Here is a 25687-nt window from a genome sequence, read left to right on the forward strand (position 1 = left end):
CACCTTATCTCTACCCTCATGATTTTATAAACCTCTGTCAGGTCACTTCTCAACCTCCTACACTCCAGTGAAATAAATCCCAGCCTATCCAGCTCTGCTGATAACTCAAACTGTCCATTCCCGCAACATCCTGGCAAATCTCTTCTGAACCTTCTCCAGCTTGGGAGGGTTCAGCTAGATGGAATAGTCTGTTCCTAAGCTTTAAGTATGACACTGAATCTTCCATGTCACACCACTATCACTAAGAGTCCATTCATCAAACCAATCCTCTCATGCACAATAAATGATGGCTTCCTCCTTGAATTTGCATTCTTGTAAACTGTCCTGATGAGTGCTAGATGAAAGACTTGAACAAAGTGTGATTTTTTTCCAGCAATACGCAAGCTGTCTACTGCCAAAGAAAGCTATATTTATACAGAAAACAGTTAGGAAACTTTTAAAATAATCAGCAAAACAAAGTTCCAACCTGTTTCATCACACTGTCGTTACAGAGACTCCAATTCCAGAGAAATATCATTCTCTTTCAGCTCTTTAAGTCATTAGTTTATTAACTTTGTTTACTCTGAAGTCTGGTTTTTATTCTATGATTCCTTCTCACGTCTGCTGGCCTTAAGTCTCTCAAAGTTATGGAGGCCTGAACCTGCTCAATCTAAACACTTGATGCTTTTTACTCAAACTCTCCGTGATAAGAAGCTTCACAGACTAGAAACCCCTTCTGCTGAGCTGATTGTTTGCACTGGATCTGCTGTCAAGAGAAGCTGTTCAACTTTCTGAATTCAACTCTGCTGTGTCTCTGCTCTGATGTCAAAACTAAACAGAGAGCCTTGATATATTTACCTTGCCTGTTATAAACTAAACAGTACAACCATTTCATGCATGGTGGCTCAATGGTTAGCACTGCTGCCTCAGAGCACCAGGGTCCTAGGTTCAATTCCAGCCTCAGGGGACTGTCTGTCTAGAGTTTGCACATTCTCCCTGTATCTGCGTGGGTTTCCTCTGGGTGCTCTGGTTTCCTCCCACAGTCCAAAGATGTATAGGCCAGGTGAATTGACCATGCTAAATTGCCCAAAGGGTTAGCTGTGTTTTTCAGAGAGAAATGGGTCTGGGTGGGTTACTCTTCGGAGGGTGGGTGTGGACTTGTTGGGCTGAAGGGCCTGTTTCCACACTATCAGGAATCTAATCTACCACTACAACGGCAGTTCCAGGCCATCACTGCAGTCCCATGATTTGTTGGAATTAACACTGTGACCTCACTGTTGCAAATTGATATTCTGGTTTTGTAAATAAACAAGCTCTTCGGAGAACTGACCCATACCCATGGATCTCTGTTTCCAAATAATGAAAGTAATGCAAACATTGGACAAGATTCATGACAGAATGTCACTTTGTGGACGAATCGTGTGTGTGTGTGTGTGTGTGTGTGCGTGTGTGTGTGCATGCACATTGAGGTCTGGTCCTTTAATGTGTTCTTCATCCCTGTATTTGTGGGTTTTCACTTGTCCCTCCACCTGTGTCAGAGAGATTGAAGTCTGTGCACACTCACATTCCACAATGACAGTTATGGAGCCTTCCATTGTTCCATGTTCATTCTCTGCCACACACTGATAGTCTCCAGCCTCCTTGGATGTAACTTTAGGAATCACCAACCACAGCTCATTGCTGGAAATTGTTCTAGTCATTATGGCATTAAGATGTCTCCACATCAGGTTAGACGCTGGGTAACTCCTGACAGAGCAGATTATTTTTGCAGACTCCCCCTGGATTTTATTGATTGATGAATCTTTCATCCCATTGAGGGAAGTAATTGTGAGACCCTCTGGTGCATCTAAAAACAAAGGAAGAGAATATTGTGAGCAATCCCAGGACAGAGCAAGACTCGATTGAATACCCACAGATTGTGAAAGGTATTATATCAATCCGGGTTCTTTTGACACAAAGTATGTCATCCAGGTAGACACTATAGTTCAATACGAGGGGTTACAGCAAACTCATACGGTCAGCATGCAGGGAGCACAATAGTGCCGCACTATGGGACGGTCAGTGCTGAGGGAGTGGGCACTGTCGGAGGGTCAGTGCTGAGGGAGTGGGCACTGTCGGAGGGTCAGTGCTGAGGGAGTGGGCACTGTCGGAGGGTCAGTGCTGAGGGAGTGGGCACTGTCGGAAGGTCAGTGCTGAGGGAGTGGGCACTGTCGGAGGGTCAGTGCTGAGGGAGTGGGCACTGTCAGAGGGTCAGTGCTGAGGGAATGGGCACTGTTGGAGGGTCAGTGCTGAGGGAGTGCCGCACTGTCAGAGGGTCAATGCTGAGGGATTAGATTGGATTGGACTGGACTCCCTACAGTGTGGAAACAGGCCCTTTGGCCCAACCAGTCCACACCGACCCTCCGAAGAGTAACCCGCCTAGACCCATTTCCCCTTTGACTAATGCACCTAACACTATGGGCAATTTAGCATGGCCAATTCATCTGACTTGCACATCTTTGGACTGTGGGAGGAAACCGGAGCACGCGGAGGAAACCCATGCAGACACGGGGAGAATGTGCAAACTCCACACAGACAGTCGCCCGAGGCCAGAATCAAACCTGGGACCCTGGTGCAGTGAGGCAGCAGTGCTAACCACTGAGCCACCATGCCGCCCTGTTGGAGAGTCAATGCTGAGGGAGGATTGCACTGTCACTGGGTCACTTCTGAGGTAGTGCTGCAATATTAGGGGATTGGTATTGTGGGAATGCTGCACTGTTGGAGGGTCAATACTGAGGCAGTACTATACTGTCAGAAGGTCAGTGCTGAGGGAGTGCCACACTATCGGAGGGTCAGCGCTGAGGGAGTGGGCACTGTTGAAGGGTCAGTGCTGAGGGGGTAGACACTGTCAGAGGGTCAGTGCTGAGTGTGTGGGCACTGTCGAAGGGTCAGTGCTGAGGGAGTGGGCACTGTCAGAAGGTCAGTGCTGAGGGAGTGCCACACTATCGAAGGGTCAGCGCTGAGGGAGTGGGCACTGTCAGAAGGTCAGTGCTGAGGGAGTGCCACACTATCGAAGGGTCAGCGCTGAGGGAGTGGGCACTGTCAGAAGGTCAGTGCTGAGGGAGTGCCGCACTGTCGGAGGGTCAGTGCTGAGGGAGTGGGCACTGTCAGAGGGTCAGTGCTGAGGGAGTGCCACACTATCGAAGGGTCAGCGCTGAGGGAGTGGGCACTGTCGGAGGGTCAGTGCTGAGGGAGTGCTGCGTTGATACTTACATTGCACTGTCAGTACGAAGGTCTGCTCTGATGAAACAGATGAATAACTCACTCTGCAGATTAGAGTTTCTCCCTGGTGTCTGAGTGATGGTGTCAGGCTCAGAATAGAAGTATAGGTCAGAGTGACACCACGCTGAGTTATAGTGTTTGAGACTGATCCATTTACGATGGTAGGAGTGTCCCAGGTTAGGGTGGGTGCTGTTCCACTGCATATTGTGTTGAAAGTGCACCTTAATCTCACAAGCTTTCCTGCAATAATTTGCACAGGGAATATTGTGGGTTTATCTGTAAAATCTAACAGACAGTGAGAGGATAAATATATTTTCAGTAACTATAACGTGAAGCAGCTGCTGAAATAGAAATCACAGTCCCACAACTGAAAGCAAGTTTATAATGATGACATTAGACATGAGAGTTTACAATGTTCTGAAAATAATGTCATCCTTTTAGGCAGTGTATCTGTTCCTCAGCTTAATACACTTTCATTCCAAAACACTGGGATTGTTGACCCTGGATGAAGATGGAGGAGCTGACCAGAGCTTAATGTTCACTGGTTTATCACAGTCTGAGAGACTGGTCCACTTATTTCATTCCTGTGTTTCACAGCTTGCTTTTCTCAAATATGCTCCAGTGTTTCGTGTAGGACAGTGGCACTACAATTAAATTACTGTTTCATTGCCTTTGATTCAATTCGAGGCATTCTGAGCTGGTGAAAGGTGTTCTTGAAATGCAAGTCTTTCTTTTGCATTATAACCCTGTTCGACATGATGAACTGCTTCATTTCCTTGCTGCACCCCTCCTATGATTTGAGCTTAATTCACCAGAAGATATTGTATGTATCATCAAACTGCATAAAGTTCAATATCAAAATCAAGTGCTCCAGGTTCCTTAAATTAACCAAATTATTGCAAAGAATTTTACACAACCAAAGATCAAATGATGTTAACAGAAAGCTTAAAATGTGCAAATATACCCAACTATGCTCCTTAATTGTAACGAAATCACACACTCACACAGACACACACATTCTCTGCAAAGTTATATCTTAGAACAATCTTGGTTAAGTAACAGCTATGTTTGCAAAATACAGTTAGTCATAGATTGTCCTAAGTGTTGATCTGTAGCCAGTGTTGCTTTCCACACAATCAGCTTACACTGGGATGTGTTTGTGGATCAGTTATAACTGGTTGAGGAATGTTTTTCTGGAAACAACAATGTAGTTTCTATCATAACTTAACTGGGAAAAGTGCACCAATATTCAGATCACAGTATTCTACAAGCCATCACCAAATGTATAAATTCCCAATTTGAGCACCAATTTGCCTCACTGACAGCTGAGGACAAATACAATTCACACCAAGTTCTGTCATTAACAGAAAATAACTCCTTTTATTGGGGACAGACTCTACCTTAAACAAGAGTAGGGGAAAAAAAATCTATAATCAACTACAATTCACCTTGACCAAACAGACACAACCTTATTCATGATTAAGGCAAGCAAAAACCAGATGGTCTGACACAGATATTTTGGGTGGAAAACGAAATAAGACAGGGAAGAAAATTCTGAAAATCAGAACTCCGGATTACAAGTCTGGGTTAAATTGTCTCTCACAGTCTCTTTTGCCTGAGCAATGATGTGCGATTGTCTGTACAATGATGGTCATTCTTCACTTCGACAGCTGATTCAATGGACCTGGTTCTTTCTTATTAGAATGTTTCTTTTAATCTTGTTTTCTTGTCTTTTCAATCACATGGAGAGAGGACAGGGGAGAGAGGGCTGTTTACAATTTGCAGAGTCTGGATGTCTCTGGCTACCCAGCACCTGCAGATTTGTAGCAAACTGCAGCTCAACCCATCCAAGGACTATCGTCAGGAAGTCTTTCCTTAACTCTAAGTATTGCTGACACTGGTTCCAAAAGCGACTTGCACAGCTAAACATGTGCCCCATTTAATTTATCCAAGTTGTAAAACTCAGCAACATAGCAGTGTCTAACTTCCATTTCAGATTATCATTCAAAAAGTAAAAATATGTGATCCCTTACATTTCCAACTTCTCATTTAAGAACCACGCACACGTGCTGATGAGACTTCCCAGTGTTCTTTCACATGACAAACTATAGAACCATAGAAACACAGAAGAGCAGGAGGAGGCCATTCAGCCCTTTGAGCCTGCTCCACCATTCATCACCATCATGGCTAATTGTCCAACTCAACAGCCTTCCCCCATAACCTTTGACCCCATTCACCCCCAATGTTATATTCAGCCACATCCTGAATACATTCAATGTTCTGACATCAGCTTCTTCCCATGGTAATAAATCCCACAGGTTCCCACTCTCTGGGTGAAGACATGTCTCTGCATCTGCATCCTAAATGGCCCATCCTGAATCCTCAAACTGTGACTCCACCCCCACCCCCGGGCTCTGGACACACCCACCATCGGGAACATCCTCCCTGTATTGAACCTGTGTAGTCCTGTTAGAATTTTATAAGTCTCTCTGAGATCTCTATGATGAAAGGACTTTCAGGAAAAAGAGAGCAGACACAAAGGCGACTTCTGCAGTGGGAGTTTCTAAATTCAAGGCCTATTTTACACCCAAAAACTGTGTCATGTGATCTCTCTGTGAAAGTGTTTCAGACTCACCGAGTTGGTTAAGCAGCTTATGTTCTCTTTGCAACTGTAACCTTTTGTGCTGCTGTAGTCAGTCCCCTCTGCTTTCAAATAGTTCAAGGTATTAAGATATGTCCAGTTGATCACAGATTTCTGACGACACACTGTAGTAACACTTATTGATATCTTCAACTTCAGAATAAAGAGATTAATGGAAGTTGCTAACATGGGTGGACAAAGTAAGTACATTGGGGGCTCAGTTCATTAAGAAGTGACATTGTTGTGGTAATGCCACTGGACTAGGAATCATGATAAAACCTATTTAATAATTAAGATGAATCTAGATGTCAAAACAGAGGACAAGAAATATAGGTTAATTCCGTGAAGATTTATGTTAAAATGGTCAGAAAGTCATTCTGGATCAGTGACCTAATGTTATGGATCAGACCAGATCCCCTCAAAATATTTTAAGAAGGTAGCCTAGACCCTAACTTTTTCTAATTTTAAAGGAATATATAATGTGATGTGTTCCCGAAGCAATCTGATTGGTCAGACTACTTGGACATTCAGCAAAACACAATTTATTTAAACACTATAATTAAAATACAATAAGAGAAGAACTTAGAATAACAACTCTATGAGAAAACTTAACAGAATAATAGATTTAGTAATGATTACTAATGAACTGTTCCAATATAGTAACATCCTGTAAAAACAGCCCTTGGCACAAAGGCAAATTCAGAAAGATAGATTTGTCTCCTGGTTAACCCAGCAGCAGAGAGAAGCTCCAGCTTCTCGCTATAACTGAGAGAGGGAAACAATGGTTTCACCTTCTTCAAAACTCCAGCAACTTCTGCCTTGTTGAGACTCCGATAGCAGCTGTTGACAGGTAATCCTACAAACTAAAAAGAACTAGAAACTCCTGTGTGTGAAAGCTGGCCACACCCATCCAAGCTGCTTCTATTGCTCCACATTAAAAATCCCCAAGGCCTCACAAACTGTTTACTTTATTGGTGTTCCAAAATAGACAGCTCATTACCTCTGTCTTAAAGCCTCTCCTTAAAAAAAGCCTAGGGCAAGATCACCGCAGATTCATCACACCTAAATTCCAAGCAGAGAACAGGTAAAAGCCTGGATGATCCCTGACTGTGTTAATGGAATAAGATATTTGTCACTTTGAGTTCATGATAGGTTGTGGAAACAGAGCAAAGCCATTAGTTTTGTTCTGACTTCAGTTTAGAAGGAAACAAGACTTTGACTGAAAGGGAACAGATTTATGCAAAGCAGGATATTTTTGTTTCTCCAGCAATTTCTGTTTTTGATTCAGCATGCAGTTTTTAATTTTATTTTCAGTTCAGTGAAAACCAGTCACATTGGTAACCTTGTTTTTAGTATATGAAGCTTCCAAGCCAGGAGAGTTTGGGATAGAAATTGTTAGGCTGTGCGAATTTAAAAAGTGGCCCATTACAATTGTGGAAGGTTCATGCCACTGAAAGGAATTGTAAAATTGTCTTAATGTTTTGGTTTAAAAATAAATAGAAACTTGAAGAGTTGAGATAGGAGTGTAACTCCTCTAGATTTGAGCTGCTGTAACAGAGTGTTGGGAAACAGGTTGACACACTGTTTTGTAACTGCAACAGAGGCATTGATAAATTGTTTTTTAAAAAATGTGTAATAACCAGATGTTCCATTGTTAAAGAATGTCTGAAGCCTCATGTGACTATGTTTCCGTGACTAACCAACACATTAACCAGTTTCAAATCATTAAACTTACGATCCATCAAGCCAGGGAGCAGACTTGTCATGTGATGCAATCAGATGCGATTGTAACCAAATCCAGAGCTCCAAGATAATGTTCCAGGGACATGGGCTCAAATCCCACCATTTGAAATGGATTCAGAATAAACATGGCATTAAAGCTAGCCCAATGATGACTGGTCATGTTACCATGGTTAATTTGTTGTAAAAAGCTATCTGGTTCATGAGTATCTTTCAGGGAAGGAAATCTTACCCAGTCTGGTCTACATGTGACTCCAGGCCCACAGCATTACTGACTCTTAAATACTTTCTGAAGTGTTCAAGCAAACCACCCCGTTGTACCAACCTTCTATAAAGCTGAAGTAAAGCAATGATAGAGGGACCACCAGGTATTGACCCAGTCAGACACTGTGTTAGAACAAGCTGTGTTTTGTGTTCGTGTGTAAGCATCACTGTTTGTGTTACTTCCCACTGAGCAATTATAGTACAGCACTTACCAGAAACACAAAGCCAGGTTACAGGATAATAGTGATGACTTGGACCGTTGTCAAATTCTACTTTAAAAAAGTAAGGCCCTGCATCTTCCTGCTTGATGTTGTTTATAATCAGAGAACAGTCGCCATCTTTCAGGTCTCCAGACAGCCAGGTCTGATTGTGGAACCCTCGTGATCCGTGATCGTGACCCTTGGAGTGAAAGGCTATGGGAGTCCGTGACTTCTTGGTCTCTCCATTAAACCAGATTCCACCTCATGGTTGATTTTCCAGACCCGATGGATAATTGTAACGACATGGTATCTGTGCACAGGAACCTTCCTGCACTATCACCTCTTGAGGAGTATTGCCTTTTCACTCTTGTGATGGCCCAGCTGGGCAGAGAAGCAATAGCATTTAACATTGAATGGCTTGTACTAGTCTCCAAATGTACAGGTTAGACTGGATTGTGAATGGTCAATACGGAGGAGGACTCCAAAGAGTTCCAGAGCGTTTTTAATAAACTTGCAGAATTGATTTAGAATTGAATTGTCTCAATAATAAATCTACAGTCCAATATTGTGGTGGAAAAATAAAGAGTTTGCAGCATGTGCTGGAAACAAGTGTCTCAGTGGGGTCAAAGGGTAACATAATGTACAGGACAAAGACACAAGGTGATTAGACAAATATATTCATCAGTAAAAGTTGTGATGTAGGTTGATAAAGTGAATGGACAAATGAAGTATTTGTTCCCAATGCAGGAAATGTGTGTCACCACTAAAAATGGCCACTTTGATGTGTGGTGCCCATGCCTGAAGTCATACCATTGAATCACACTGTAAGGGTTGTGTACCTGGCTTTGGGGAAATGTAAACTGGAAGTTGGAAGTTTTTGGATACTGCTACATTGCAAAGAATCAACCAGTTACCTTTCTGTTAAGTCTGTCCTCGGCCTATGGGCGTATTCTGGAAATCAACAACTCAAATCTCCCAAGATTACTCACACAAACAAGTTTATTTAGTACTTCAAAAGCCTTAATCCATCAGGCATTATGCTCAGGTCTCCACATGAATTGGATTGCCTGGTTGATTGGATTGTCTAAGTGTTAGACTGGAGTGGATGGTCTCCAACTACTTGATCAAACAATCTACAGAGAATATAGAACATTACAGTGTAGTACAGGCCCTTCGGCCGTTGATGTTGCGTTGACCTGTGGAACCAATCTGAAGCCCATCTATCCTACAGTATTCTATTTTCATCCATATGTTTATCTAACAACCATTTAAATGCCTTTAAAGTTGGCGAGATACTATGTGTGTGTGAGTTAACCATAACCTTGGAGCACCTTCTCATATATCCTTATCTGTGTACACTGCCGGGGTGAACAGTTCTCAATGGGTCCAGTTTTCAGTGGTTGGTTCATTGACCAATGGTACACATGTGACACATTTCCTCCACCACTTCCTCTGGCAGCTCATTGCATACATGCACCACCCTCTGCGTGAAACAGTTGCCCCTTAGGTCTCTTTTATATCTTTCCCTCTCACCCTAAACCTATGCCCTTGTTCTGGGAAACCTATGCCCACCCCAGGGAAAAGACCTTGTCTATTTATCTTATCCATGCCCCTCGTGATTTTATAAACCTCTATAAGGTCACCCCTCAGCCTCCAACGCTTCAGGGAAAACAGCCCCAGCCTGTTCAGCCTCTCCCTGTAGCTCAGATCCTCTAACCCTGGCAACATCCTTGTAAATCTTTTCTGAACCCTTTCAAGTTTCACAACATCCTTCCGATAGGAAGGAGACCAGAATTGCACACAATATTCCAAAAGTGGCCGAACCAATGCCCTGTCCAGCCGCAACATGACCTCCCAACTCCTGTACTCAATATTCTGACCAATAAAGGAAAGCATACCAAATGCCTTCTTCACTATCCTATCTACCTGTGACTCTATTTTCAAGGAGCTATGAATCTGCACTCCAAGGTCTCTTTGTTCAGCAACACTCCCGATGACCTTACCGTTCAGTGTATAAGTCCTGTTAAACTTTGCTTTCCCAAAATGCAGCACCTCACATTTATCTAAGTTAAACTCCACCTGCCACTTCTCAGCCCATTGGCCCATCTGATCAAGATCCTGTTGTACTCTGAGGTAACCTTCTTCGCTGTCCACTACACTTCCTATTATGGATAGGGTATATAGGCAAAGTCTTTTCCCTAGGGTCAGGAAGTCCAGAACTAGAGGGCATAGGTTTAGGGGGAGAGGGGAAAGATATAAAAGAGACCAAAGGAGCAACTTTTTCACGCAAAGGGAACACGCAAACATGTATGGAATGAGCTGTCAGAGGATGTGTTGGAGGCAGGTACAATTGCAATATTTAAGAGGCATTTGGATGGGTATATGAATAGGAAGGGTTTGGAGGGATATGGACCAGGTGCTGGCAGGTGGGACTAGATTGGGTTGGGTTGTCTGGTCAGCATGGATGGGTTGGAGTTAAGGGTCTGTTTCCATGCTGTACATCTCTATGACTCTATCTAATCTTGCTAATCAGTCTCCCATGGGGAACCTTGTTCAATGCCTTATTGAGGTCACAGCTACTGCTCTGCCCTCATCAATCCTCTGTTACTTCTTCAAAAACTCAATCAAGTTTGTGAGACATGATTTCCCATGCACAAAACCATGTTGACTATCCCTAATCAGTCCTTGCATTTCCAAATACATGTACATCCTGTCTCTCAGGATTCCCTCCAACAACTTGCCCACCACCGATGTCAGGCTCACTGGTCTATAGTTCCCTGGCTTGTCCTTACCACCCTTCTTAAACAGTGGCACCACGTTAGCCAACTTCCAGTCTTCCGGCACCTCACCTGTGACTATCGATGATACAAATATCTTGGCAAAAGGCCCAGCAATCACTTCTCCAGCTTCCCACAGAATTCTAGAATACACCTGATCAGATCCTGTGGATTTATCCACTTGTATGCGTTTCAAGACATCCAGCACTTCCTCCCTGTAATGTGGACGTTTTTCAAGATTTCACCGTCTATTTCCCTACATTCTATATCTTCTGTGTTCTTTTCCACAGTAAACGTTGATGCAAAATACTCTTTTATTTTCTCCCCCATCTCCTGAGGCTCCACACAAAGGCTGCCTTGCTGATCCTGGAGGGGCCCTATTCTCTCCCTAGTTATCCTTTTGTCCTTAATATATTTGTAAAACCCTTTGGATTCTCCTTAACTCTATTTGCCAAAGCTATTGCATGTCCCCTTTTTGTCCTCCCGATTTCCCCCTTAAGTATACTCCTACTGTCTTTATACCCTTCTGAGGATTCACTCGATCTATCCTGTCTATACCTGACATATGCTTCCTTCTTTGTCTTAACCAAATCCTCAATTTCTTTCATCATCCAGCATTTGCTATGCCTTCCAGACTTTCCTTTCACCCTGACAGGAATATATTGTCTCTGTATTTTTGTTATCTCATTTTTGAAGGCTTCCCTTTACCTGCAAACATCTGCTCCTAATCAGTTTTTGAAAATTTTTGCCTAATACTGTCAAGATTGGTCTTCCTCCAAGTTAGAACTTCAACTTTTAGATCTGGTCTATCTTTTCCCATCACTATTTTAAAACTAATAGAATTATGGTCGCTGGCCCCAAAGTGCTCTCTCACTGACAGCTCAGTCACCTGCCCTGCCTTATTTCCCAAGTGTAGGTCAAGTTTTGCACCTTCTCTAGTAGGTACATCCACATACTGAATCAGAAAATTGTCTTGTACACACTTAACACTATGGCAGCCCCAGTCTATGATTGGAAAGTTGAAATCCCCTACCATAACCACCGTATTAGTCTTATAAATAACTGAGATCTTACAAATTTGTTTCTCAATTTCCCTCTGACTGGAGGAACCTCGATTATCTGAATATCAATTATCTGAATTTCGGATTACCTGAACAAAATCTCAAGGTTCCATAAAAACACTGCATCAAAGACGTAAGTGAATTCGAATTCCTGTACTGAAGAACATGTGAAAATGCTGACAACAAAGAAACACAAGTGTCTCAAGCAGCAGCGACTGTTTTTTTAACGTAAGGGTTAGTTACACAGCCCTATGCAAAAGTAATTGCTTTATTCCCATCACTTTACTGGGCCGTTCATGAAAATAAAAGGCAGCTCCTGTCTTTCTATCTCAACACTGAGTTCACCACAAACTGACAAATGCTCTTGTGATTGTAGAAACTACTCGGGACCTTGCTAAATGCTGGAATTTCATATTTTTATGTGATGGTAAGGGTTTAGTCTTTCTCAGTTTAACCTGCAATTTGCAAAATACAAAGATTAGGTTATTTACATAGCGGACTCATCAAAACTACAGATTTAAACAAATTCTCTGGTAGAGCACAGCGTTGGATCAGTATGGCTTCCCTTGTTTAAGGTCAAATCGATTATCCAAATAATCAATGATCCGAACAAAATACTGCCCTCCTGTGTTGTTTGGATAATCGAGGTTCCTCTGTACTACCTCTGACAGCCCTTTCCACTCACCACCCTCTGTGTGAAGATGTTGCCCCACTGGTTGCTTTTCTATCTCTCACCCTCGCCTTAAGCCATGCCCTGTAGTCGTAAACCCTCCCTACCATGGGAAAATGCTGTTGACTCCCTACCTTATCCGTGCCTCATGATTCTATAGACCTCCATTGCAGGCAGGCACTACTTTAAATGTGGTCTCGCCATCGATTGTACAGCCATTGTACAGCTGCAATAAGACATCCCATCTCCTATACTCAATGCTCTGACTGGCGAAAGCAAGCATGCAGGAACCCTTCTTCACCTCCCCGTCGACCTGTGACGCCACTTTCAAGGCGCTATGAACCTGTACCCCTCAACCGCTTTGTTCTATTAACACTCTCTAGGCCCTACCATTGACTGTGTAAGCCCTGTCCTGGTTGCTTTACCAAAATGCTACACCTCACATTTACTAAATTAAACCCCATCTGCTATTCCTCAGCCCACTATCTAGTTAATCAAGATACCAGTCCCATGATATCCTGGTTATTTTGTTAGCATTATATTTAGCAGTTCTCCATCCTTGACTGTAAGACTTTGGGTTCCAGTAAGCTTACTTCCACCTTTAGGTCTCGTTATGTATTATTCTTTACGTTTATTCAGCATATCCCACTTCCTTGTCCCTTGATAGCCACTTGCTTTGTTCATATTGCTCTATGAATAATTCCTTTCCTCTCCATGGGCTGGTTCATGTATGGTTGATGAACTGTGTAATGCTCACTTACAACACTCAAAGGTTAAAATGTAATTGGGGTGGTATTCACTTGTAGCTCACATAGGTCATGTAACCTTTGGAGAAACGGGACTTGATCATTTTGTGGGACACACTGGCACCAGGTGGATTTGAGTTAAACAATAACTATTTCATCACAGTTTTTATCGTTAGGTTAGAGTTTTTCAAAATGGAAAGCAAGTGATGTGGCAGAACTCTTTCTCTCAGAGGGTAGTAAAACTGTGGAATTCTTCAAAACATAACAATGAGGAGCAGACGTCGGCCATTCAGCCCCTCAGGTCTGCTCCACCATTTAATACAACCATGACTGATCTCATCTTTGTTGAAAATGTGTTGCTGGAAAAGCGCAGCAGGTCAGGCAGCATCCAAGGAGCAGGAGAATCGACGTTTCGGGCATCAGCCCTTCTGTAGAGGGAGGAAGAGAGCTTCTTCAAGGAAGGCATCCTTGCAAGAGGATTCACAGTAGGTTAAAATCAACGAGGAGAAAGTGAGGACTGCAGATGCTGGAGATCAGAGCTGAAAAACGTGTTGCTGGAAAAGGGCAGCAGGTCAGGCAGCATCCAAGGAGCAGGAGAATCGACGATGATCTCATCTTTGTGTCAACTCCACTTCCCTCCATAACCCTTTAGCGCATTACTAATGGGAAATCTCCTTCTTTGTTCAGTGTCCTGGTGAACACCATACTCTGGGGCAAATTCACGACCCTTTGAGATTCATGATCCTCATCTCGGTTTGAAATCTGCCAGCCCTCGGCCTAATGCTATGGCCTCTCATTCCAGACTGGTCTGCAGGGCGGAAGATGAGGCGCTCTTCCTCCAGCCGTCATATTGCTATGGTCTAGCGATGGAGGAATCCTACTTGCGGAACGTTTCAGAGAACACCTCTGGGACACCCGGACCAACCAACCCAACCACCCCGTAGCTCAACACTTCAACTCCCCCTCCCACTCCACCAAGGACATGCAGGTCCTTGGACTCCTCCATCGCCAGACCATAGCAACACGACGGTTGGAGGAAGAGCGCCTCATCTTCCGCCTAGGAACCCTCCAACCACAAGGGATGAACTCAGATTTCTCCAGTTTCCTCATTTCCCCTCCCCCCACCTTGTCTCAGTCAAATTCCTCGAACTCAGCACCGCCTTCCTAACCTGCAATCTTCTTCCTGACCTCTCCGCCCCACCCCCAGTCCGGCCTATCACCCTCACCTTAATCTCCTTCCACCTATCGCATTTCCAACGCCTCTCCCCCAAGTCCCTCTTCCCTACCTTTTATCTTAGCCTGCTAGACTCACTTTCCTCATTCCTGAAGAAGGGCTCATGCCCGAAACGTCGATTCTCCTGTTCCTTGGATGCTGCCTGACCTGCTGCGCTTTTCCAGCAACACATTTTCAGCTCTGATCTCCAGCATCTGCAGTCCTCACTTTCTCCTAGATGATCAGATTGACCATGATCTCATTGAATGATGAAGCCAACTCCATGGCTGAATGCCCCTACGTCTTATGGAATTATGATCATTCCAAAAATAGTTTCAATGCTCTGGCCCTGATTACCTTATTTATATTTATTTAGAATTCCAGCCCTTTGCTGTTGGATGCATATTCAAAACGACCATTCCAATTTTGCAGCTACGCGCACACAGAACTCCTTGTGGAGATGGCATTGGTCACAAAAACAAACAAACAAACCAACCAGACATTAGTGATTCTATATCGAGGGATAAAATTGAAAAGTCAGGGAGCGATGTGAAACTTGCCATGAACCTTGGTCAGGCTACACCTGGGATACTGGGCGCAGCGCTGGTCTCTATATGACAAAAAGGATATGGAGGGACTGGGGAGAGTGTCAAACTGATTGGCCAGGATGATCCCAAAATGCAGGAGTGGACCAATCAGGAGTGGAGGAAAAGATTGGCTCTGTTTTCTCTTGGAAGACATGGTTGACGTTGACCTGATGGAGAAGTTTTAATTTCAGAGAGTTTGGTCAGGGAGCTGATGACCTAGTGGTTTATCAGTGGACTATTAATCCAGAGACTCAGGTAAAGTTCTGGAGACTTGGGCTTGAATCCTGCCATGACAGATGGTGCAATTTGAATTCAATTTTTAAACACTGGAGTTAAGAATCTTATGGTGACCCTGAACCCATTGCCAATTTTTTGGGAAAAAAAACCCCATCTGGTTCACTAATGTCCTTCAGGGAAGGAAACTGCCATCATTACCTGGTCTGGCCGACATGTGACTCCAGACCCACAGCAATATAGTTGACACTTAATGACCCTCTGGGCAATGAATGCTGGCTTAGCCAATCCTGTTAATGAATTTAAAAAACACACAGACTTATGGGAGCTGAAGACCAGAACTCGGGCTGTCAACATAAGGTAAAAACAATGACTGCAGATGCTGAAAACCAAATACTGGATTAGTGGTGCTGGAAGAGCACAGCAGTTCAGGCAGCATCCAACGAGCAACGAAATCGACGTTTCGGGCAAAAGCCCTTCATCCTGATGAAGGGCTTTTGCCCGAAACGTCGATTTCGCTGCTCGTTGGATGCTGCCTGAACTGCTGTGCACTGTCAACATAAGACCATCACTAATAAATCCAATCAGGAATTGGGGAGGAAATTCTTTAATCAGAGAGGGCGGGGATTCCACATTTCAAGGATTACTGAATTGCTTTTGATGCTTTATGGAATGTCCTGCAGTGGTGAAAGGCACTATAAAAATGCAAGTCCTTCTTTTGTCTGTATGTCAGTCTTTTAAACAGAATTAAAGAGATGGATGAAGAGGATAACCTGACAGTACAGTTAATACATCAAATTACTGATAGTAAAGGGAGTATTGGATGTTGCTTTAGGATGGAACTGGAAGCTATCACCAGGCTATCGATAATCAGACACTGGGTTACAGTAAGCTGTGTTTGTGTTATTTCTCATTGACTGCTGGATGTAAATTGTTGAGTAATTATTGCACAGCACTTACCAGAAACTTGAAGCTGGGTTGCAGGTTTGAATCCATATTTTTCCTTTCCGTTAAATTCCACTTTGAAATAATAAAATCCTGAATCTTCCCATCTGATGTTGTTTATAGTCAGGGAACAGTCTCCATTTTTCAGGTCTCCAGACAGCTGGGTCCGATGGCGGAACTGAATTCCCTCATAACTCCGAGATTGGGAATGAAAGGCTGTCCTCCACTGTCTCCATCTTGTTTTATAAAACCAGATTCCGACTCGTGGTTGATTTGCCAGATGTGATGGATAACTGTAATTACATGGAATCTGAGCACAGGAACCTTTCTGCGCTGTCACCTTACGAGGACTGTGCGATTTCCACTCTTGTGCCAGTCCAGCTGGGGAGACAAATAACAGTATTTAGCACTGGATAGCCTGTAGATCCATTAGGCTCGATATCCACCCCCTCCATTACTGTTACACAGTGGCTGCAGTGTGAACCATCTACAGGACACACAGAAACTCCCCAAGGTTACACAGCAGATGGAAGGGAATCCTGGGCACAGGAGTAGACAGGTTCACCCTACATTGGCTCATGGTCCTCAGGACCCAATTTAATGAGGCCAGTCTTCCGCCATGTTTAAAAGGTCATTGTGCACCCTGTCAGGGGACTAATATACTGGCAGGGAGATTTGCTAGAGCTGCTCAGGAGGATTTAAACTAGTAAAGGGGGAGGGGGGGGGGGGGGCGTTGAATTAGTGGGACTCAGGGAGATAGTGAGGAAAGGTTTCAATCTGGGACTGATATAGTTGAGAACAAAGGCAAGTCAAACAGTCAGGCCAGGCAGGAACAAAGCAGAGAATAAGGCAGGACTGATAAATTAAACTGCATTTATTTCAACGCAAGGTGCCTAACAGGGAAGGCAGATGAACTCAGGGCATGGTTAGGAACATGGGACTGGGATATCATAGCAATTACAGAGACATGGCTCAGGGATGGGCAGGACTGGCAGCTGAATGTTCCAGGATACAAATGCTACAGGAAGGATAGAAAGGGAGGAAAGAGAGGAGGGGGAGTAGCATTTTTGATAAGGGATAGCATTACAGCTGTGCTGAGGGAGGATATTCCCGAAAATACATCCAGGGAAGTTATTTGGGTGGAACTGAAAAATAAAAAAGGGTTGATCACCTTATTGGGATTGTATTATAGGCTCCTAATAGTCAAAGGGAAATTGAGAAACAAATTTGTAAGGAGATCTCAGCTATCTGTAAGAATAAGAGGGTGGTTATAGGAGGGGGTTTTAATTTTCCAAACATAGACTGGGACTGTCATAGTGTTAAGGATTTAGATGGAGAGGAATTTGTTTAGTGTGTACAAGAAAAGTTTTTGATTCAGTATGTGAATCAAAGACCCACAGCAATGTAGTTGCCTCTAAACTGCTCTCTGGTCAATGAACGCAGGCCTCGCCTGTGACGCCCACATCCTGTGAATAACTTTTTTAAAATGTCACAGCGACCAGGTAAGGAGCATTGTCCACTGCTGCGCTAGTTGCATGTCACCTCACTCAGAATTTACTCTTAACAATGCGCAATCTTCTATCACTGATGCTGACACATTCTCTCTTTTTGTGCATAAGCAGCACTGGTACTGTCTCTGCAGCCAAGAGGGCATCCCTGCAAGGCATTACCTGCTCCATGTCTGAGGAAGACAGCACACAGCCTTCAGACGATGCACTAGCAAGGCTGCCTCCTGCATTTTCCTCAGATACTGACCCATAGAATCGCAGAATCCCAGCTGTATGGAAACAGGCCATTTGGCCCAACTGGTTCACACTGACTCTCCGAAGAGCATCCTAACCAGACTCATTCTGTGACCATATATTTCCCATGGATAACCCACCTAACCTGCACACTGGGTAGTAAAGCATGGCCAACTGGTGAGTATGTCAGAGACATTGGAATCAAGAGGCTGATGCATGGGATGGCCGGTCTGACACAGGCAAAGAGACTGGAACAATTCTATATCTTCACCATGGACATCCAGTCCCTATACACCTCTATCCGCCATGACGAAGGTGTCCAAGCCCTCTGTTTCTTCCTCTCTCAAAGTCCCCACCAGTACCCTTCCACTGACACTCATTCCTATGGCTGAACTGGTCTCACGCTCAATAATTTCTCCTTTGAATCCTCCCACTTCCTTCAGATAAAAGGGGGAGCATGGGCACCCGTACGGGTCCCAGCTATGCCTCTCTCTTTAATCGGCTATGTAGAACAGTCCATCTTCCATAGTTACATCGGTACCACTCCCCACCTTTACCTCCGCTACATTGATAACTGTACTGGCACCACCTCGTGCTCCCATGAGGAGGTTGAACAGTTCATCAACTTCACCAACACATTCCAGCCTGATCTTAAGTTCACCTGGTCCATCTCAGACACCTCCCTCCACCTCCTGGACCTCTGCATCTCCATCAACAGCAACCGACTCAGCATGGACATCTTCTAAAGGCCCAATGACTCCCACCCTGCCTCCTGTATCCCTTATTCCCAATTCCTTTGCCTCCACTGCATCTGCTGCTAGGAGGACCAGTTCCACCACAGAACACACCAGATGGCCTCCTTTCTCAAGGACCATAATTTCTCTTCCCACATGGTCAATGATGCCCTTCAGCGCATCTCATCCACTTCCCACACTCCGCCCTCGAACACTACCCCATCAACCGCAACAAGGACTGAAACCCCACCCCTTGTCCTCACCTTTCACCCCACCAGCCTCAGTATACATTGCATCATCCTCCACCATTTCCACCACCTACAAAGGGACCCCACCACCAGAGACATATTTCCCTCTCCACCCCTATCCGCTTTACGAAAAGACTTCATGACTCCCTTGTCAGGTCCATACTCAGGCCCCCCCCCCAAGAGAGGTGGTAAAACCATTTGGGGCTGAGGCAGAGAATGGGGGAGCTTGTGGAACTCTCTGTCACAGAAAGTGGTCGAGGCCAAAACATTGAATGTTTTCGAGCAGTTCGTGGTAGTGCTTGGGGATGAAAGGAACAAAGGGTATGGGGACTGAGTTGGTCGGTCAGCTGTGACCATATTAAATGGCAGAGCGAGCTCCTGCTCCAGTTTTCAATGTCTCTATGAGTGCACATGCTGCTGAGCATTTCACTGCCACCTCTCTGCAGTTGGCACAGAGTGAGAAAAACTTCCCGGGTCCCTGGCCCCCAGAAGATTGAAGGCAGAAGTCACATGACACCAGGTTATAGACCAACAGGTTTATTTGAAATCACAAGCTTTCGGAGTGCTGCTCCTTCATCAGGTGGAGTGAAGGGGTAGCGCTCTGAAAGCTTGTGATTTCACATAACCTCTGATATCTTCTCTAACTTTCCTCCAATCACTTTAACATCCTGCCCCCTCGTGACAGCCATTTCCACTCTGGGAAAAACGTCTCTGGCTCTCCATTCTATCTATGCCTCTCATCACCTTGTACACATCTATCAACTCACCTCTCACCCTTCTTCGCTCTAATGAGAAAAGCCCTAGCTCCCTCAACCTTTCTTCATAAGACATGCCCTCTGGTCCAGGCAGCATCTGGGAAATCTCCTCCATATCTTTCTGATAATGTGGAAAACAGAACAGAACACACTATTGCAAGTGTGGTCTATAGAGCTGTAGCATGACCTCATGGCTCTTAAACTCAATCCCCCATTAATGAAAGCCAAAACACCACACGCCATCTTAACAACCCTATCAACTTGGGTGGCAACTTTGAGGGATCTATGGACATGGACCCCAAGATCCCTCTGTTCCTCCACACTGCCAAGAATCCTGCCTTTAACCATGTAATCTGCATTCAAATTTCACCTTCCAAGATGAATCACTTCACACTTTTCCAGGCTGAACTCCACCTGCCATTCTCAGCCCAGCTCTGCATCCTGTCAATGTCCCGTTGCAACCTACAACAACCTCCACTATCCATAACTCCACCAATCTTCATGTCATCGGCAAACGTACTAACCCACCCTTCCACTTCCTCATCCAAGTCATCTATAAAAATCACATTGAGCAGACGTCCCAGAACAGATCTCTGCGGAACACCACTAGTCACCAAGCTACAAGCTGAATACTTTCCATCTACTACTACCCTCTGTCTTCTATCAACTAGCCAATTCTGTATTCAGACAGCCACATTTCCCTGTATCTTATGCCTGCTTACTTTCTGAATGGGCCTACCACGGGGAACCTTATCAAATGCCTTGCTGAAATCCATCTATACCACATCCACTGTTCTACCTTCATCAATGTGTTTTGTTACATCCTCAAAAAATTCAGTAAGGCTTGTGACACTTGACCTGCTCCTCATAAAGCCATGCTGACTGTGTCTAATCAAACTATGCCTTTCCAAGTAATCTCTCAAAACCCTCTCCAAACTTTTGCCCACCACCAACGTAATTCTGACTGGTCTGAAATTACCAGGTTATCCCTGTTCCCTTTCTTGAACAGGGAGTTACATTTGCCACTCTCCAATCATTTAGTACTACTCCAGTGGACAGTGAGGACACAAAGATCATCGTCAAAAGTGCAGGAATGTTTTCCCTCGCTTCCTGTAGTATATCCCATCTGGCTAAGGGGACTTATCTATTCTTATGATTTTCAAACTTTCCAGCACATGCTCCTTACCATGAACCTGTTTGATTGTATCAGCCTGTTTCATGCTGTCCTCAGAAATGTCAAGGTCCCTCTCATGAGTGAATACTGAAGCAAAATTCATTAAGGACCTCCCCTACCTCCTCCAACTCCAGGCAGAAATTCCCTCCACTATCTCAGATCAGGCCTACCCTCACTCTGGCCATCTCCTTGTTCCTCACAAGTGTAGAACGTCATGGGGTTTTCCTTAATCCTACCTGCCAAGGCTTTTTCATGTCCCCTTCTAGCTCTCCGAAGTCCATTTCTCAGTTCCTTCCTGGCTACCTTGTAACCTTCTAGAACCCTGTCTGATCCTTGCTTCCTCAACCAAAAAGTAAGCTTTCTTCTTCCTCATGAATAAATGTTCCACATCTGTTGTCATCCAAAGTTCCTTCACACTACCATCCCTTCCTTGCCTCCAAAAATATCCAGTACTCGCAGCAAGTGCTCCCGAAACAACTTCCACATTTCTGATGTGCATTTCCCTGAGAACATCTGTTCCAATTTATGGTCCACAGTTCCTGCCTAACAGCATCGGAATTTGCCCTCTCCCAATTAAATACTTTCCCATATCATCTGCTCCTATCCCTTCCCATGAGTATAGTAAAATCAGGGAGTTGTGATCACTCACTGAAATGCTCTGTCACCAAGAGATCTGACACCTGACCTGGTTCGTTGCCAAGCACCAAATCCAATATGGCCTCCCCTCTAGTCGGCCTATCTACATATTAAATCAGGAATCCTTTCTGGACACACCGGACAAAATCTGCTCCATCCAAACTATTTGAACTAAGGAGGTTCCAATCAAGATTAAGGAGGTTAAAGTCACCCACGACAACAACCCTGTTATTTCTGCACCTTCCCAAAATCTGCCTCCCAATCTGCTCCCCCGTGTCTCTGTTGCTATTAGGGGGGTCTATAGAAAACTCACAACAAGGTGACTGCTCCTTTCCTGTTTCTGACTTCCACCCATACTGACTCTGTAGACAAACCCTTCTCAACAACCTCCCTTTCTGCAGCTATTCCTGATTAGCAATACCACTCCCCAACCTCTTTTACCTCCCCCCATTCCTTCTGAAACAGCTAAACCCTGGAACATCCAACAACCATCCCTGCCCTGTGACATCCAAATCTTCATAATGGCCACAACTTCGTAGCTCCAAGTCTTGATCCATGCTCTAAGTTCATCGCCCTCATTCCTGATACTGCTTGTGTTTCAATAGACACACTTCAACCTGTCACATGGACTGCACCTTTGCCCTAACAACTGTCTATCCTTCCTCACAGACTCTCTGCACGCTGTATCTGCCTGTTCACCAGCTACCCCATCCTCTGATCCACAGTTCTGGTTCCTATATCCCAGCCAAACTTGTTGAAATCCTCCTGAAGCGTTGTAGCAAGCCTCTCGCCCATGGGTATCAGCGCCCCTCCAATTCAGATGCAACCCATCCTCCCTGTACAGGTCCCAACTTCCCCAGAAGGTATCCCAATGATCCACATGTCTGAAGCCCTCCCTCCTACGCCAGCCCTGCAGCCATGAGTTCAGCTGCACTCGCTCTCTGTCCCTAACCTCATTAGCCTGTAGCACCGGTAGCAATTCTGAGATTATTACTCTGCTTGCCCTGCCTTTTAGCTTCCAAGCTAACTATATTCACTTTTCAGGTCCTCCTCCCTTTCCCTGCTTATCTCATCGGTACCAATGTGTACCATGACTTCTGGCTGCTCTCCACCTTCTTAAGAATCCTGTGGACTCGATCTGAGATATTGCTAACCCTGGCACCCGGGAGGCAACATGCATGCCGCGAGTCTTGTTCGCGTCCACAGAATCTCCTGTCTGTTCCTCTCACCATTGAATCTCCTCTCATTATCGATCTCCTATTCTCCCCCCTTCCCGTTTGAGCCACAGAACCAGGTTCAGTGCCAGAGGCCGGGCCACTGTGGCTTTCCCCTGGTAGGTCGTACCCACCAACAATATCCAAAGTGGTGTACTTATTATTGAGAGGAACAGCCACAGGGGGTCCCTGCGCTGTCTGCTTATTCCCTTTTACTCTCCTAACGGTCATCCAGCCACCTTTGTCCTGTAACTTAGATGTGACTACCTCCCTATAACCCTCTCTATCACCCCCCTCAGCCTCCTGAATAATTTGAAGTTCACCCAGCTCCAGTTCCAGTTCCCTAACGCAGTCAGCGAGGAGCAGATACAGTCAGTCGGAACACCAATGGTGACCCTTCCCTCCCACATCCTGCAAGAGGAGCATGCAACTGCCCTAGTCTCCATTCACTCTGCTCTAAATGGCCAAAAGAAATGAAAAAAAATCCTTACCTTACCAACCTCCCACACAGAGTCATTTGTTTTGCTTAGAGGAGGAGGAGGAAGATGAGTGGGAGATACTACATGTGTAGTGTTTTGGGTTTAGCCACTGCAGAATGTATCAGTTCACTTACCCTGTAGTACCCGTATCCAGAATAGTTATTGTAATGGTGGCATCAGAGTCGAGGTCATTTTCCAGTTCTCATTAAGGAGCTTTGCTTTAGCCTGTTACTGCCCTAGAGCAGGGCAATGCCTCATTCAGATCCAATCCCACTGAGGCTCTTCCCCACACCTACCCATTGTAATCTCCTTTTCACTTAAAACATACATTTGGGGATCTCTGTGCTCCTCCACTACTTTTGTCAGTGAGCACAGGGGTGTTGAGTGAGCTAGACCTAGTATTCACACTCTCAGGTACCTTTCCCCCAGCCCCCACATCCCCCCTCCTCATTTATCTCTCCACCCCCTCATCTCACAGCCTCATTCCTGACAAAGGGCTCTTGCCTGAAACGTTGATTCTCTTGTTCCTCTGATGCTACCTGACCTGCTGTGCTTTTCCAGCACCACACTCCCGACTCTAATCTCCAGTATCTGCAGTCCTCATTATCTCCTAAAGTTAGGAGGAGTCTGGAATCCAGCTCCCTGCTGAATTAGTTCCCAATCAGAGCTCAAGAAAGAGGCAGGATGATGGCTCAGTGGATTGCACTGTTGCCTCACAGCAGCAGGGACTGGGGTTCGATCCCACCCTTGGGTGACTGTCTGGCATTTGCACGTTCTCCCTGTGCCTGTGTGGGTGTAAAAATGTACAGGTTTGGTCATAAACAGCCCTGTAGTGCCCAGGGATGTGTGGGTTAGCCATAGGAAATGCAGGGGATAGAGTGGGCTGGGTGGGATGGGGGGCTGCGCCTGGATGGGATGCTCTTTGGTGGAGTAGGTGCCAGCCTGCTGGGCCAAATGGCCTCCCTCCACACTGTAGCAATTCTACAAAGAACAATCTGTCACAAACACGATAAATCGTAAATCTGTCCGAAATGATGATGGCATTACCTTGGAGGAGGAACAGCAGGAAGTAAGATCCCTTGATCATTGTCTGCTCCAGATATTTCATCAGTTTCTCCCTCGCAGGCTCTGAAAGAGAAAGGAGTTAATGAGACCTCACTCCTCGTCCGAGAGATCAGAACTACTTTTACACAACGTCCTCACTGAAAACTCTAATTCCCTTTGGGGTGACAGGTACTCTGCAAAGCTACAAAATTTCAAACAAGTAAACCAATGAAGGGTTTGCATTTATATAGCACCCTTCATCACTTCACAATGCTCATGTCTCTGCATTTTTCCCAATCTAGAAAGATGCTCCATACTACCGACTTCAACACTAGGCTCCTGAACTTAATATTAAACAGAAATATTTTGAAGCCCCCAATCATCGGAGTCTGTCTTTACAGAGTCACAACATCAGCACAGAATGATGTTGGTCCTGGTGAGCTGCCGTTACTCACCCTGGATCTGTCTGATTGCTTGCCCGGGGACTAAGTGCCAATGCACTCTGCCTGGGCTGAACGGTTCCTTCCTGTGCTGCTCCCCTGTGTATTTAATTCGAAAGGACTGACTGTGTCACTCTGAGTGAGATCAGGAAGTCAGCTCAAAGACAGAAGTCAGCTGTTTAACCGAAATTCAGATCAACTGCTTTGTGTGGCCCTGATTGTTTGAATGCGGCCATGGGTAGCATTTAATATGGTCTGAGGGGCTGAATGGACTTCCTCCTGATCTTATGTAACAGGTTTGAGATGCTGATTGACCACCGCCCTGTATCCACGTTACAGGATCAAAGAGCAGAGTGGCCACTTTCTAACGTGTGGAAATCCCTTCCCCAGAAAGCACTGGGAATGGGGCCTTCCTGTGTATTCACTGCTGAGTCAGGCAGATGTTTGACTAATGAGGGAGTTGAGGCTCATGAGGTACAGACAGGAAGCTTGAGCAATCAGGTCAGCTAAGAACAAGCTCGAGGGGCCGAATGGCCTGATTCTGCAAGTTGTGTTGTTTTCAAACAGCGACCCAGGAGTAGGCATGCAGACTGGAAACCAATGCAGAGTGGGAGGAGGCATTATCACAGCTCAAGTCTGAACCTAAAGCTCAACAGCTGCCATTCAGTATCTGGGCAGTGTGGTGGCTCAGTGGTTAACATTACTGCCCCACAGTGCCATGGACCTGGGTTCAATTCCACCCTTAGGCATTGCTTGAAAGTGGAGTCGCAGGTAGGTAGGTAGGCAGGAGAGGGAAGGGGTTTTATATACTTTCCTTTCATTGAGTATGGGTGTTATGATGTCATGTTACAGCTGTACAGGACATTGATGAGGACACTTTTGGAATACTGTGTTCAGTTCTGG

At 45.0% G+C, this 25687-nt stretch overlaps 1 protein-coding gene across 1 annotated transcript in view; it reads right to left on the reverse strand.

Annotated features, from left to right (window-relative positions):
* The window catches only part of LOC140458813 (myelin-associated glycoprotein-like), a 46162-nt gene extending 21295 nt beyond the window's left edge, over window positions 1-24867 (reverse strand). Inside the window, exons 1-5 of the mRNA XM_072553462.1 lie at window positions 24800-24867; window positions 24348-24428; window positions 16334-16699; window positions 3232-3525; window positions 1544-1825 (exon numbers count right to left, since the gene is read on the reverse strand). Coding sequence (XP_072409563.1) covers window positions 1544-1825; window positions 3232-3525; window positions 16334-16699; window positions 24348-24408 — 1003 coding nt within the window. The 5' untranslated portion in view covers window positions 24409-24428; window positions 24800-24867. The remainder of the gene's footprint in view (window positions 1-1543; window positions 1826-3231; window positions 3526-16333; window positions 16700-24347; window positions 24429-24799) is intronic.
* Window positions 24868-25687: the final 820 nt, after the last annotated feature.

The sequence above is a fragment of the Chiloscyllium punctatum genome, chromosome 34, assembly GCF_047496795.1.
Source record: "Chiloscyllium punctatum isolate Juve2018m chromosome 34, sChiPun1.3, whole genome shotgun sequence".
Taxonomy (NCBI): domain Eukaryota; kingdom Metazoa; phylum Chordata; class Chondrichthyes; order Orectolobiformes; family Hemiscylliidae; genus Chiloscyllium; species Chiloscyllium punctatum.